General features: G+C 44.3%; 1 protein-coding gene across 2 annotated transcripts in view; it reads left to right on the forward strand.

Moving 5' to 3' along the window:
- Positions 1 to 2,404: 2,404 nt before the first annotated feature.
- The window catches only part of HPRT1 (hypoxanthine phosphoribosyltransferase 1), a 130,949-nt gene continuing 117,391 nt past the window's right edge, over positions 2,405 to 15,962 (forward strand). The window contains exon 1 of one of the 2 annotated variants that reach the window (XM_073543514.1): positions 2,405 to 2,610. In XM_073543514.1, coding sequence (XP_073399615.1) covers positions 2,590 to 2,610 — 21 coding nt within the window. In that variant the 5' untranslated portion in view covers positions 2,405 to 2,589. The remainder of the gene's footprint in view (positions 2,611 to 15,962) is intronic. The other variant, XM_073543513.1, reaches the window with a different exon arrangement.

Genomic DNA, 15,962 nt, shown 5'->3' on the forward strand with positions numbered 1-15,962 from the left:
CGCTATATACACATATATACACACACCTCTACATACTCCGCTATATACACATATATACACACACTTCTATATACTCCGCTATAAACACATATATACACACACTTCTACATACTCCGCTATATACACATATATACACACACTTCTACATACTCCGCTATATACACATATATACACACACTTCTACATACTCCGCTATATACACATATATACACACACTTCTACATACTCCGCTATATACACATATATACACACACTTCTACATACTCCGCTATATACACATATATACACACACCTCTACATACTCCGCTATAAACACATATATACACACACTTCTACATACTCCGCTATAAACACATATATACACACACTTCTACATACTCCGCTATAAACACATATATACACACACTTCTACATACTCCGCTATATACACATATATACACACACTTCTATATACTCCGCTATATACACATATACACACACACTTCTACATACTCCGCTATATACACATATATACACACACCTCTACATACTCCGCTATATACACATATATACACACACTTCTATATACTCCGCTATAAACACATATATACACACACTTCTACATACTCCGCTATATACACATATATACACACACTTCTACATACTCCGCTATATACACATATATACACACACTTCTACATACTCCGCTATATACACATATATACACACACTTCTACATACTCCGCTATATACACATATATACACACACTTCTACATACTCCGCTATATACACATATATACACACACCTCTACATACTCCGCTATAAACACATATATACACACACTTCTACATACTCCGCTATATACACATATATACACACACTTCTACATACTCCGCTATATACACATATATACACACACTTCTATATACTCCGCTATATACACATATACACACACACTTCTACATACTCCGCTATATACACATATATACACACACCTCTACATACTCCGCTATATACACATATATACACACACTTCTATATACTCCGCTATAAACACATATATACACACACTTCTACATATTCCGCTATAAACACATATATACACACACTTCTACATACTCCGCTATATACACATATATACACACACTTCTACATACTCCGCTATATACACATATATACACACACTTCTATATACTCCGCTATATACACATATACACACACACTTCTACATACTCCGCTATATACACATATATACACACACCTCTACATACTCCGCTATATACACATATATACACACACTTCTATATACTCCGCTATAAACACATATATACACACACTTCTACATACTCCGCTATATACACATATATACACACACTTCTACATACTCCGCTATATACACATATATACACACACTTCTACATACTCCGCTATATACACATATATACACACACTTCTACATACTCCGCTATATACACATATATACACACACTTCTACATACTCCGCTATATACACATATATACACACACCTCTACATACTCCGCTATAAACACATATATACACACACTTCTACATACTCCGCTATAAACACATATATACACACACTTCTACATACTCCGCTATAAACACATATATACACACACTTCTACATACTCCGCTATATACACATATATACACACACTTCTATATACTCCGCTATATACACATATACACACACACTTCTACATACTCCGCTATATACACATATATACACACACCTCTACATACTCCGCTATATACACATATATACACACACTTCTATATACTCCGCTATAAACACATATATACACACACTTCTACATACTCCGCTATATACACATATATACACACACTTCTACATACTCCGCTATATACACATATATACACACACTTCTACATACTCCGCTATATACACATATATACACACACTTCTACATACTCCGCTATATACACATATATACACACACTTCTACATACTCCGCTATATACACATATATACACACACCTCTACATACTCCGCTATATACACATATATACACACACTTCTACATACTCCGCTATAAACACATATATACACACACTTCTACATACTCCGCTATAAACACATATATACACACACCTCTACATACTCCGCTATATACACATATATACACACACTTCTACATACTCCGCTGTATACACATATATACACACACTTCTATATACTCCGCTATAAACACATATATACACACACTTCTACATACTCCGCTATATACACATATATACACACACCTCTACATACTCCGCTATATACACATATATACACACACCTCTACATACTCCGCTATATACACATATATACACACACCTCTACATACTCCGCTATATACACATATATACACACACTTCTATATACCCAGATACACACAGGATTGTGCAGGAGCCGGTTTCCGGCCGCGGCGCAGTACAGCGGCTCCTCCTCCTCCCCGGCGGGCGGCCCCGGGCCATGTGTGTGCAGGCTGCGGCCTGTGAGGTGAGCAGTGAGCGCGGTGCCGGCCGAGGAGGACACACACGCAGCTAGTCGTCTCCCTGACGCGGTACAGAGCAGCAGACATGGCGAGCCCCTGTGTCGTGGTGAGTCAGGCCGGGCCCGATGCTCGGCACCTGGGGACTCCGCTCTTGGTAACGGTTCTGCCTGTGTGTGGAGGAGAGGAAGGTGACACCGGCGGGACAGGACGGCTCTGGCAGCCTCCATGCAGCAGCAGCAAGGGCTGTGATCACCAGGCGCCATGGCAACTGCCTCACCTGCTGCACGGGCCGGTATATCGCGATACAGGGTGGGTCGTGGCAGCCGAGGGTTAGGGTAAGGATCCAAAGTCGGTCTGTGTCACGATGAGGATCGACCTGTGATATCGTATAGAAGAGAATGGTTTTGTGTCGTGATAGAGGCAGGTAATGTGAGGTAAGTGTGTGCCCCTGGGGTATGGAAGTATTAATGAAGGGTTTGGCTAGTGGTCAGTGAATCATGTATGTCACGATATAGAGATTATGTAGTGTATGTTTATACTGCCGTTCCCTGGTGTAATGAGGGTTTTACAATAACGGGGTATAAGTGGAGGGTAACAATGTATGCGACAGGTGACATCGGGAATATATCGTGACAGAGAGTGCAGGTAACAGCGGTTGGGGCACGTTTATGTTTCTCCATATTGAGGTCAGTGTGTGGCCAGGAAACAAGCAGTGTATCAGGATGTATTGTGATATAACAGGGGGTTGTGATATCGGACCAGTGTGTAGATTTATATACAGGGGATAATGTCAGGAGCCACAGCGCGTGTCATGACTGGAGCACGTGCTGCCAGGGACAAGAAATGTCATGACGAGGATGTGCACTAGATGGCGACACTGTGCATCTCATGCTGTGGAGTCTATGGAGACTGGAGGCGGCTGCGCTGATTCCGGGGGCTGCATTGGATGGGGGCGATGTGGTCATTGACCTGCAGGAACCCACAAGTCTGGGAAAGGATGGGTAAGACTCTTCCTGGCTGATCTTCTATTATTAGTCATAAATATCAGAGGTGAGAATATGGAGGATCCCAGGGCAGGACACCAGGCTCAGGCTGACAATACAGTAAGGGAGTCAGAAACTGATCTGTGCGTCCTGTGTCCGTAACATATAATGTGAGGAAGAATAGTAATATCCAGTGCTGCAGTCGTTGATAATGTCGGGACTAGATGGTATTTTGTGTGGATATACATACTAGTTGTCACTGGCAGATACCCAAAAGTGAAGTTGCCCTATAGTGTCTCCTAATGTGTCCAGAGTTATGTCCTCCCCAGGCCCGTACATGGCGTCCTCCCCAGGTCTGTACATGGCTGGTATGTGCTGTCTATGTGGCAGTGCACATCACTCTCACGCTGCTTATGGCCATGTGGTTTCTGTACAGCTGTGTGCCTCCGGAGCCCCTCTGTGTTACACTGATGCATATGGGCCTCGTGTATTGGAGAAGCAGTGACCTAGGAGCCCAGAGCCACCAGTGGGATTTTTTACATCTATTCTTCTGGTTCTGAAGAGTGGGTGACAACCAATAATGCCTCAATTATAGATTATTACCCGGCTTTCTCAGTCTCTGGGGCGTCAAATCTCCAGTGACATAATGGTAAAGAAAAATACGTTATCCCCTAAACGAGTTTGTGGGCAATCTATAAAAATTCCCATAATCTCTGGGACCCTCCACTGTTGACATGATTGGCGGTCTCGTGAAACCATTTGAGCAGAGTGTTGGTTGAGCACTTGTCCTGTCCCTGTGTGACTGATGGATATAACCAAACGCAGTACTTGGCTCTCTATATCATTCCTATAGACTTTGCTTCTCCATTGAAAAAACAAAAGTAGAACTGCCATAGCATTCAGTCGTAGACATGGGACCAACGATAGGAAGTGGGGGTCTCTGTGATCAGATACTTATTAGTCTAGTAGATGGCTAAAGGGGGTTTTACACATAGCAATATCGCTAAAACGTCACTGGTTTTGTGACGTTCTAGCGATATTGCTATGTGTGATACTTACCTCCGACCGGCTCCCCCCGCTGTCCATCGCTGATCGGGCGGCTCCATTTCTCGTCGTCTGCTTCCTGCTGGACGCGGGCGGGAGTACATCTGGATCGCTGTGTGTGAAAGGTAAGTATCATCCGCTGCTGCATCGCTGTGAGATCTTCCTGTGTGGCAGCTCACTAGCGATCATTTAGCGATGCACCAGTGATCCTGACCTGGTCGGATCGCTGGTGCATCGCTAAATGTAAAAGGGCCTTTAGGATGCACCATTCTGGAAGCAATGTGTCATTAGGAAACATTCGATTGTTTTAATCAGCGTTCATGCTAAATATATTTTTTCTATAATGTCTTTAATTTTTCAGATCCCTATATTTAAAAAAAAAACAAAAAAAACTTGTTCTTCACATAATTTTCTGCTCTCTCATTATCACAGGCAGGATTACAATGACTAACTAGATGTGTATTTCCTGAAGGAAGTACAGATAGTGGTTTGAAATGGTGCCCGGGCTGCCCCTTTAAGAGAGACTTGCCTGCTGCCCCTGCAAGACTTTCAACTCAGGATCCGTTTTAATTGTGGGTGCCTCTCAGGGGCCACTTTGGCCTCAGGGTCCGATTTTGTGGGTGGGGCCCCTTAGGGTCCGATTTGGTGGACGGGGCCACTTGGGGTCCGAATTGGTGGGCGGGCCCCCTCGGGGTCCGAATTGGTGGGCGGGCCCCCTCGGGGTCCGAATTGGTGGGCGGGCCCCCTCGGGGTCCGAATTGGTGGGCGGGGCCCCCTCGGGGTCCGATTTGGTGGCCGGGGCCCCCTCTGGGTCCGATTTGGTGGCCGGGGCCCCCTCTGGGTCCGATTTGGTGGCCGGGGCCCCCTCTGGGTCCGATTTGGTGGCCGGGGCCCCCTCTGGGTCCGATTTGGTGGCCGGGGCCCCCTCTGGGTCCGATTTGGTGGCCGGGGCCCCCTCTGGGTCCGATTTGGTGGCCGGGGCCCCCTCTGGGTCCGATTTGGTGGCCGGGGCCCCCTCTGGGTCCGATTTGGATGCCAGGGTGGCTCAGCTTTCGATTTGGCACGCCGGCCCTTTAAGACTCATTTTGGTGCGCCAGCTCTTTAAGAATCACTTTGGCGCGTCGGCCCTTTAAGAGCCAGGGTGGCTCAATGGGCTTCTAAATCCACTTTGGCGCACATTCTCTCTCAGGGGCATACGTCATGTGATGAAGCTATATTTGCATTTGTGCTGTGGGTTTTGCTTTAAGAGCTGATATTATGTGGCAGAAGCTCTGTCTTGGAGAGGTCATGTGACGTTCGTAGGCGTTGGCATAGTAACTGGGTCTGCCTGCGCATATCAAGGAGCTTAACTGCCATTTCAATCGCCTCAGGGCATGTTTTGTCTATAGCAAAATTTCCCCATTCAAATGCATTGAGACAGTGCATTCCAATGACGGGAAAAAAAAATTTCAAACGCAAATTGCGCAAAAACTACAAATCCGATCGACACGAAAAATACTTAGCACACCTCTCATGGACACTGGATTTTGTGGCCGGGGCCCCTCAGGGTCCGATTTTGTGGCCGGGGCCACTCAGGATCCGATTTTTGTGGCCGGAACTCCTCAGGGTCCAATTTGGAGGCCGGGGTCGGTCAGCCTCCGATTTGGAGGCCGGGGTCGGTCAGCCTCCGATTTGGAGGCCGGGGTCGGTCAGCCTCCGATTTGGAGGCCGGGGTCGGTCAGCCTCCGATTTGGAGGCCGGGGTCGGTCAGCCTCCGATTTGGAGGCCGGGGTCGGTCAGCCTCCGATTTGGAGGCCGGGGTCGGTCAGCCTCCGATTTGGAGGCCGGGGTCGGTCAGCCTCCGATTTGGAGTGTCGGCCCTATAATACTCATTTGGGCGCGTCGGCCCTTTAAGAGCCAGGGTGGCTCAATGGGCTTTTAAATCCACTTTGGCGCACATTCTCTCTCAGGGGCATACGTCATGTGATGAAGCTAGATTTGCATTTGTGCTGTGAGTTTCGCTTTAAGAGCTGATATTATGTGGCAGAGGCTCTGTGCTGGGGTTCAAGTGAAGTTCGTAGGCGTTGGCATAGTAACTGGGTCTGCCTGCGCATATCAATGAGCTCAACTGTCATTTCAATCGCCTCAGGGCACGTTTTGCCATTTCCTATTGAAAAGCATTGGAGACATGCATTCCAATGACGGGAAAAAAAATTTTCAAACGCAAATTGCGCAAAAACTACAAATCCGATCGACACGAAAAATACTTAGCACACCTCTCATGGACGCTGGCTTCGAAACGACACCTCAACGGAGTCTGTGCGTGTAGCGGTTCGGGCCGCATTAATTGCGGAAATCAACTTAATAATAATAAGAAGAATAAGTTAGCAGCGTTCGGATTACAATATAGTGGTTTTTTCAAACCACTATAATAAGTTAGCAGCGTTCGGATTACAATATAGTGGTTTTTTCAAACCACTATAATAACCTCTTTATATTAGGGATTCATGGTGGCTCAGTGATTAGCACTGTTGCTTTTCAGCGCTTGGGTCCTGGGTTAAATCCCAGCAAGGGCAACATCTGCAAGCAGTTTGTATCTTTTCACTTTGTTTCGGTGGGTTTCCTCCCATGCAAGACATACAAATAGGAAATATAGACGTGGACCGCGATGATAGTGTCAAAGTGGCCAACAGGAATTAGGGGTCTATTATAAGTCCTAGTCAGTTACATTTATCATTCATATCTTTCTAGTAGTAAAGAATACAATTGCTTACTGGTGGAAAAAATCTGACCCACCATTATTTTGTGAAATTTTGGACAGGCTTCATTAGCATAGTTCCATAGAAAAGAGATTTGCAACCGTTAATGACGGATTAATCAGATATTCCAACAAATGGAAGGTTTGAAACACTAAATTCTGTAACACTTAATTATACTTGGTGTGGTTTGAATTCGCTAACTTGGCTTCATATATAGGTACATTGTATGGGTTTTGATACTTTACGTACAGTATATTCATGTACTTTGTTAGGCATTGTTAAAAAGACTTGATTTCTCTACTTTTTATGCCCTTAATCCTCTTTCCCACCCTTTCCCTTTGTTAATTCCCTTTCTTTCCCTTCTTTCCCACCCTTTTCCCAACCTTTGTTGTTTACTAAAATCCAATAAAAATGTTTGAAAACTATTATAAGGCCTAGTGGCCAGTATGACAATTACAAGGTTTTATATTCCTTTCTTGTTTTACTTTTTATATTGCTATGAAAAATTAAAACAAAAACACAAATAAAAAAACAAACCAAATACATTTAACCTAGAAACCTGATTTAACCCCTTCATGACCAAGCCTATTTTGACCTTAATGACCTGGCCATTTTTTGCAATTCTGACCAGTGTCCCTTTATGAGGTAATAACTCTAGAACACTTCAATGGATCCTAGCAATTCTGAGATTGTTTTTTTCGTGACATATTTGATTTCATGTTAGTGGTAAATTTAGGTCGATTAATTTTTGCTTTTATTTGTGAAAAAAATCAGAAATTTGGTGAAAATTTTGCAAATTTTTATTCTGTTAAACCAGAGAATTATGTGACACAAAATAGTTACTAAATAACATTTCCCACATGTCTACTTTACATCAGCACAATTTTGGAAACAAAATTTTTTTTTTTTTTGTTAGGAAGTTATAAGGGTAAAAAGTTGACCAGTGATTTCTCATTTTTACAACAGAATTTACAAAACCATTTTTTTAGGGACCACATCACATTTGAAGTCACTTTGAGGGGTCTCTATGGCAGAAAATACCCAAAAGTGACACCATTCTAAAAACTGCACCCCTCAAGGTGCTCAAAACTACATTCAAGAAGATTATTAACCCTTCAGGTGCTTCACAGGAACTAAAGCAACGTGGAAGGAAAAAAAGGACATTTTTAATTTTTCAAACAAAAATTTTCTTTTATCATCAATTTCTTCATTTTCACATGGGCAACAGGATAAAATGGGTCCTAAAATTTGTTGGGCAATTTCTCCTGAGTACACAAATACCTCATATGTGGTCATAAACCACTGTTTGGGCGCACGGAAGGGAAGGAGCGCCATGGAAAATTAGCTACAATCGTTATCGGACACCATGTCGCGTTTGGAGAGCCCCTGTGTGCCTAAACAGTGAAAACCCCCACCAAAAGTGACATGATTTTGGAAACTAGACCCCTTAAGGAACTTATCTAGATATGTAGTGAGCACTTTGAACCTCCAAGTGCTTCACAAAAGTTTATAACGCAGAGCAGTGAAAATAAAAAAATCATTTTTTTTCCTCAAAAATGATTTTTTAGCACCCTATTTTTTTATTTTCACATGGCTAACATGAGAAATTGGACCACAAAAGTTGTTGTCCAGTTTGTCCTGAGTACGCTGGTACCCCATATGTGGGGAGGAAGCACTGTTTGGGCGCACGGCAGGGCTCAGAAGGGAAGGAGCGCCATTTGACTTTTTGAAAGGAAAATTAGCTCCAATCGTTAGCGGACACCATGTCGTGTTTGGAGAGCCCCTGTGTGCCTAAACTTTGGATCTCCCCCCCACAAGTGACCCCATTTTGGAAACTAGACCCCCCCCCAAGGAACTTATCTAGATGTGTGGTGAGCACTTTGAACCCCTAAGTGCTTCACAGAAGTTTATAACGCAAAGCTGTGAAAATAAATTTTTTTTTTCTTCAAAAAATGATTTTTTTAGCTCGCAATTTTTTATTTTCACAAGGGTAAGAGGAGAAATTGGACCCCAAAAGTTGTTGTCCAATTTGTCCTGAGTACGCTGGTACCCCATATGTGGGGGGGAAACCATTGTTTGGGCACACGTCAGGGCTCGGAATGGAAGTAGTTACATTTTGAAATGCAGACTTTGATGGAATGGTCTGCGGTCGTCGTTACGTTTGCAGAGCCCCTGATGTGCCTAAACAGTAGAAACCCCCCACAAGTGACCCCATTTTGGAAACTAAACCTTCCAAGGAACTTATCTAGATGACTGGTGAGCACTTTGAACCCCCAAGTGCTTCACAGAAGTTTATAACGCAGAGACGTGAAAATAAAAAAATCATTTTTTTTCCGCAAAAATATTTTAGCCCCCAATTTTTTATTTTCCCAAGTGTAACAGGAGAAATTAGACCCCCAAAGTTGTTGTGCAATTTGTCCTGAGTACGCTGATACCCCATATGTTGGGGTAAACCACTGTTTGGGCACACGTCGGGGCTTGGAAGGGAGGGAGCACCGTTTGACTTTTTGAACGCAAAATTGGCTGGAATCAATGGTGACACCATGTCGCGTTTGGAGACCCCCTGATGTGCCTAAACAGTGGAAACCCCTCAATTCTAACCCCAACACACGCCTAACCCTAATCCCAACCCTAGCTATAACCCTAACCACAAGCCTAACCCTAATCTTAGCCCTAATTCCACCCTAGCCCTAACCCTAACGGAAAAATAAAAATATTTTCTTTATTTTATTATATGTGCCTACCTATGGGGGTGATGGGGGGGGGGTTATTTACTTTTTATTTCATTTTGATCACTGTGAGAGTGATCAAAATGAATTAATCGAATCTGCAGCTGGCAGATGCGGGCGCACTGCTCATGCGCCCACCATTTTCCAAGATGGCGGCGCCCATGATCCGGGACCGTGGGACACCAGGAGCGACAGCGGCACTCGGTTAGCACTGGGGGGTGGTTGGGGGTGTCATCGGACTGCGGGGGGGGAGCGGAAGGAAGGCGGGGGGGCAGATGACAGCGGCGGCACATCGCCGCTGTCATTCAGTGGCGGGGGCCGCTCGCTGGGGGGGGGGTCAGGTAACTTTCTCCAGCCATGTCCGATGCTACTGCAGCATCGGCCATGGCTGGATTGTAATATTTCATCAATTTTCATAGATGAAATATTACTATCGCTCTGATTGGCTTTTTCACTTTTAACAGCCAATCAGAGCGATCATAGCCACGTGGGGGCAAAGCCACGCCCCCTGTGGTGAAGTTCAAATCCCCCTGTATCTGCGGGTCGGGTGACCTTTCAGTGACCCCGGTCACCCGACCCGCAGGGGGGCTTTAAAGTCATGACGCCACACAGGCATCAATGGTCATAATGGCATATGTTTTCATGACGCCTATGTGGTGTCATTGGTTGGGAAGGGGTTAAACAATATATAATTTCCTGATTGCACATTGGAGGCAGGTGTCTGCTGCACCCAGAAACTCTGCTGGTGCCTACTATTTGGGGTTAATTGAATTTTTTTTTTGGCTGTTATCTCTGAAGATAAGCGTAAAAAAAAATCCCAGCTGTGAGGGATTGCAGCTGCTGGTTGTGAGATGGCAGCAGATTATGATTGTGTCCAGTTTTATCCTGCCAGAACTGTCATCTGTTTTTTTGTAGGTCTCTGTGCAATACGGATAGCCCCAGCTTCAGTGGTGCTGTGCAGGACTGTCTGGAGTTTGCCGACTCCTTCCTGTACACATGGGGACATATACAGTTCTGCTTTTATCATATTGGTCTTGCTATCATGTGATTAGTGAGGCTGTACTGTAGCCTCATGAAAGCTATTTTATGCCTTAAAGGTACTGTCACACTTAGCGATGTACCAGCGATCCCGACCAGCAATATGACGCGGTCAGGATCGCTGGTGCATCTCTAAGTGGTCGCTAGTGAGCTGCCACACAGGCAGATCTCACCAGCGATATCGCTGGGGACGGGGGTCGCTACTTACCTGTCACACCAGTCGATCCTGCGTCCTCCCACCCAGCTCCACGTGTCGCTCGTCGTCACAGCAGGAAGCTGACGACGAGAAACAGTCCAGCCTGTTCTCGTGCGATCAGCGATAAGCAGCGGGGGAGCGGGTTGTAGGTAAGTATCACACACAGCGATATCTCTAGTAATATCGCTATAACGTCACAAGTTATAGCGATATTGCTAGCGATATCGCTTAGTGTGACAGGCCCTTTAGTGTTGTGGACATCATAGTGCAGTTACTGGGGTCTCCTCTCAGCCGGCGGTGGCCCCGGCAATGGGGGGGGGTACACTCCAGCACGCACTGAATGGGATATTATCTATTTCTGGAGCACAGGATATATAGTGACACATCGCATTTAAATGGGCGCTGGGATGGAAGTGTCTCGTTTATCAGTAGTGAGCAGGGCACTGTGTGTCTGGTTGATGGGTTTTATTAGCTTTAACCCCTTCTTGCCACCATGCATCGACACTACGCTTGTAAACATGCAGTAATGTGCTAGGGCAGCAGGGTACTTGTGGGTGACAATCTAATGTGGTGCAAAATATGCCATGACATAAAGTTATCGCTATTAGATTAAGAGGCGCCTATATGTCTGAGATGTTAGGGGGTATGAAACATTTCATCGTATAAGCTGGGTCACCTACTGCCACCAAAATAATGGGTGACCTTTGGAAGAAGAGGTGAGAGCCCTGCTCATTTTTTTTTTTTTTTCCCCTTAACCCCTTTCTGACATCAGACGTACTATCCCGTCCATGGGACCCGGGCCCCTATGCCCATGGACGGGATAGTACGTCTAGCGAGATCAGCGGTGCCCACGTGGTGAGCGCCGCTGATCGCGGCCGGGTGTCAGATGATAATCACAGCTGACACCTGGCACAATGTGTCAGGGGCGGTCATGAACCGCCCCAGACACGTTAACCCCTTGCACACCACGATCAAACATGATCGCTGTGTACCGGGGGTTAAAGGGAAGTATCGGCAGGGAGGGGGCTCCCTCCGTGCTTCCCTGAGCCCCCCACAGCAGCGCAATGTGCACATTGCGCTGCTGTGGGGGGCTCTTTCCCTGCAGGCCCCCGAATCCAAGATGGCGACGGGGCCTGCAGGGAGCTGACTTCCTCAGTGCCTGCAAAGCGCAGGCATGAGGAAGTCTGCAGCAGTGCCTGTGACTGATCACTGATCTGTGATGTGACAGATCAGCGATCTGTCACAGGACAGTGATGTCCCACCTGGGACTATGTAATAAAGTAAAAAAAAAAAAAAAAAAAGTGTTAAAATAATTTTTTTAAAAATCGCCAAATAAATTAGAAAAAAAAATATTCCCCCAATAAATCCATTTTTTGGAAATAAAAAAAACAATAGAAGTACACATATTAGGTATCGCCGCGTCCATAACGACCTGCCCTATAAAAGTGTCCCATTAGTTAACCCCTTTAGCAAACCCCTTAAAAAATAAAAAACGAAGCAAAAAATGATTTATTTTCATACCGCCAAACAAAAAGTGCAATAACGCGCGATCAAAAAGACGCATATAAATATCCATGGTACCGCTGAATACGTCATCTTGTCCCGCAAAAAACGAGCCGCCATACAGCATCATCAGCGAAAAAATAAAAAAGTTATAGCTCGCAGAATAAAGCGATGCAAAAATAATTATTTTTGATATAAAATAGTTTTCATTGCATAAAACCGACAAAACATAAAAAAACGACCTAAATGAGGTATCGCTGTAACCGTACTGACCTGAAGAATAAAACCGCTTTATCAATTTTACCGCACGCGGAACGGTGTAAACGCACCCCCCCCCCCCCCCCAAAAGAAATTCATGAAACGCTGGTTTTTGTTCATTCTGCGTCCCAAAAATCGGAATAAAAAGCGATCAAAAAATGTCACGTGCCCGAAAATGATACCAATAAAAACGTCAACTCGTCCCGCAAAAAATAAGACCTCACATTACTCGGTGGGTCAAAATATGGAAAAATTATAGCTCTCAATATGTAGTGATGCAAAAACTATTTTTACAATAAAAAGCGTCTTTTAGCGTGCGACAGCCGCCAAACATAAAAACCGCCATAAATAGTAAATCAAACCCCCCGTTATCACCCCCATAGTTAGGGAAAAATAATAAAATTAAAAGAAAATGTATTTATTTCCATTTTCCCATTAGGGCTAGGGTTAGGGCTAGGGGTGTGTTGGGGTTCGGGTTGGAGTTAGAATTGGGGGTTTCCACTGTTTGGGCACATCAGGTGCTCTCCAAATGCAACATGGCGTCTGATCTCAATTCCAGCCAATTCTGTGTTGAAAAAGTCAAATGGTGCTCCTTCCCTTCCAAGCTCTGCCATGCGCCCAAACAGTGTTTTACCCCCACATGTAGGGTATCAGCCTACTCAGAACAAATTGCAAAACAACTTTTGGGGTCCAATTTCTCCTGTTACCCTTAGGAAAATAAAAAATTGGGGGCAAAAATATCATTTTTGTGGAAAAAAATGATTTTTTTATTTTCACACACTTTGTGGAAAAAAATGATTTTTTTATTTTCACGCCCGAGCGTTATAAACTTCTGTGAAGCACTTGGGGGTACAAAGTGCTCACCACACATCTAGATAAATTCCTTAGGGGGTCTAGTTTCCAAAATGGGGTCATTTGTGGGGGTTTCCACTGTTTAGGTACATTAGGGGCTCTCCAAAGGCAACATGACACCCGCAGACCATTCCATCAAAGTCTGCATTCCAAAACGTCACTACTTCCCCTTCCGAGCCCCGACGTGTGTCCATACAGTAGTTTTCTCCCACATATGGGGTGTCAGCGTACTCAGGACAAATTGGAGAACAATTTTTGGGGTTCAATTTCTCCTGGTACCCTTGGGAAAATAAAAAAAAAATTGGTGACTAAAAGATCATGTTTGTGGAAAAAATATGAATTTTTTATTTTCATGCCTGGGCGTTATAAACTTCTGTGAAGCACTGGGGGGTTCAAAGTGCTCACCACACACCTAGATAAGTTCCTTGGGGGGTCTAGTTTCCAAAATGGTGTCATTTGTGGGGGGTTTCCACTGTTTTGGTACATCAGGGGTTTTCCAATCGCGACATGGTGTCCGATCTCAATTCCAGCCAAAAACGTCAAATGGCGCTGCTTTCCTTCCGAGCTCTGCCATGCGCCCAAATAGTGGTTTACCCCCACATGTGGGGTATCAGCGTACTCAGGACAAATTGCACAATAACTTTTAGGGTCCTGTTACCCTTGGAAAAATAAGAATTGAGGGTGAAAAGATCATTTTTGTGGAAAAAATATGATTTTTTAATTGTACCGCTGTACGTTATAAACTTCTGTGAAGCCCTTGTGGGTTCAAAGTTCTCACCACACACCTAGATAAGTTCCTTGGGGGGTCTAGTTTCCAAAATGGTGTCATTTGTGGGGGTTTTCCACTGTTTTGGTACATCAGGGGTTTTCCAATCGCGACATGGCGTCCGATCTGAATTCCAGCCAATTTTGCATTGAAAAAGTCAAACGGCGCTCCTTCCCTTCTGAGCTCTGCCATGCGCTGAAACAGTGGTTCCCCCCACATATCAGGTATCATCAGGACAAATTGCACAATAACTTTTGCAGTCCAATTTCTCCTGTTGCCCTTGGTAAAATAAAAAAAATTGAACCTGAAGTATTTTTTTGTGAAAAAAAGTTAGATGTTAATTTTTTTTTAAAAATTCCTGTGACGCACCTAAAGGGTTAATAAACTTTTTGAATGTGGTTTTGAGCACCTTAAGGGGTGCAGTTTTTAGAATGCTGTCACTTTTGGGTATTTTCTATCATATAGACCCCTCAAAGTGGCTTCAAATGTGATGTGGCCCGTAAAAATAAAATGGTGTTGCAAAAATGAGAAATTGCTGGTCAATTTTTAACCCTTATAACTTCCTAACAAAAAAAAATTTTGGTTCCAAAATTGTGCTGATGTAAAGTAAACATATGTGAAATGTTATTTATTAAGTTTTTTGTGTGCCGTATCTCTGTGATTTAAGGGCATAAAAATTCAAAGTTGGAAAATTGCGAAATTTTCGCAAATTTTCGTTTTTTTTCACAAATAAACGCAAGTTATTTGAATGAAATTTTACCACTATCATGAAGTACAATATGTCACGAGAAAACAATGTCAGAATCACCGGGATCCATGGAAGCGTTTCAGAGTTATTACCTCATAAAGGGACAGTGGTCAGAATTGTAAAAATTGGCCCGGTTATGAACATGCAAACCACCCTTGGGGGTGAAGGGGTTGAAGGGAATCTGTCACCCCTTTTTTGAGATATCATATAATGATATCATTCAATTGTGTGTCACATATGGATTCTCGTAGTACTTTTGCTTCCCCCTGACCCCCGCACCTTTCATGTATAAATACCTTTTTTATATCGGTTCAGATGTATGTAAATTGCCGCTGTCCGGTCCGCTGGGCGGGGCTTATTCACCTGCTCCCCCCTCCCTGTCTTGCTCTACGCATTTCTTCTCGTGTAGAGCAAGACTGGGAGGGGGGGAGCAGTTGAATAAGCCCCGCCCAGCGGATCAGACCGTGGCAGTTTACATACCTTTTTTATATCGGTTCAGATGTATGTAAACTGCCACGGTCCGGTCCAATGGGCGGGGCTTATTCAACTGCTCCCCCCCCTCCCTGTCTTGCTCTACACGAGAAGAAATGCGTAGAGCAAGAC

Source organism: Dendrobates tinctorius, unplaced genomic scaffold (genome assembly GCF_039654945.1).
Source record: "Dendrobates tinctorius isolate UK_male_01 unplaced genomic scaffold, ASM3965494v1 ptg000133l, whole genome shotgun sequence".
In the NCBI taxonomy this organism is placed as follows: Eukaryota; Metazoa; Chordata; class Amphibia; order Anura; family Dendrobatidae; genus Dendrobates; species Dendrobates tinctorius.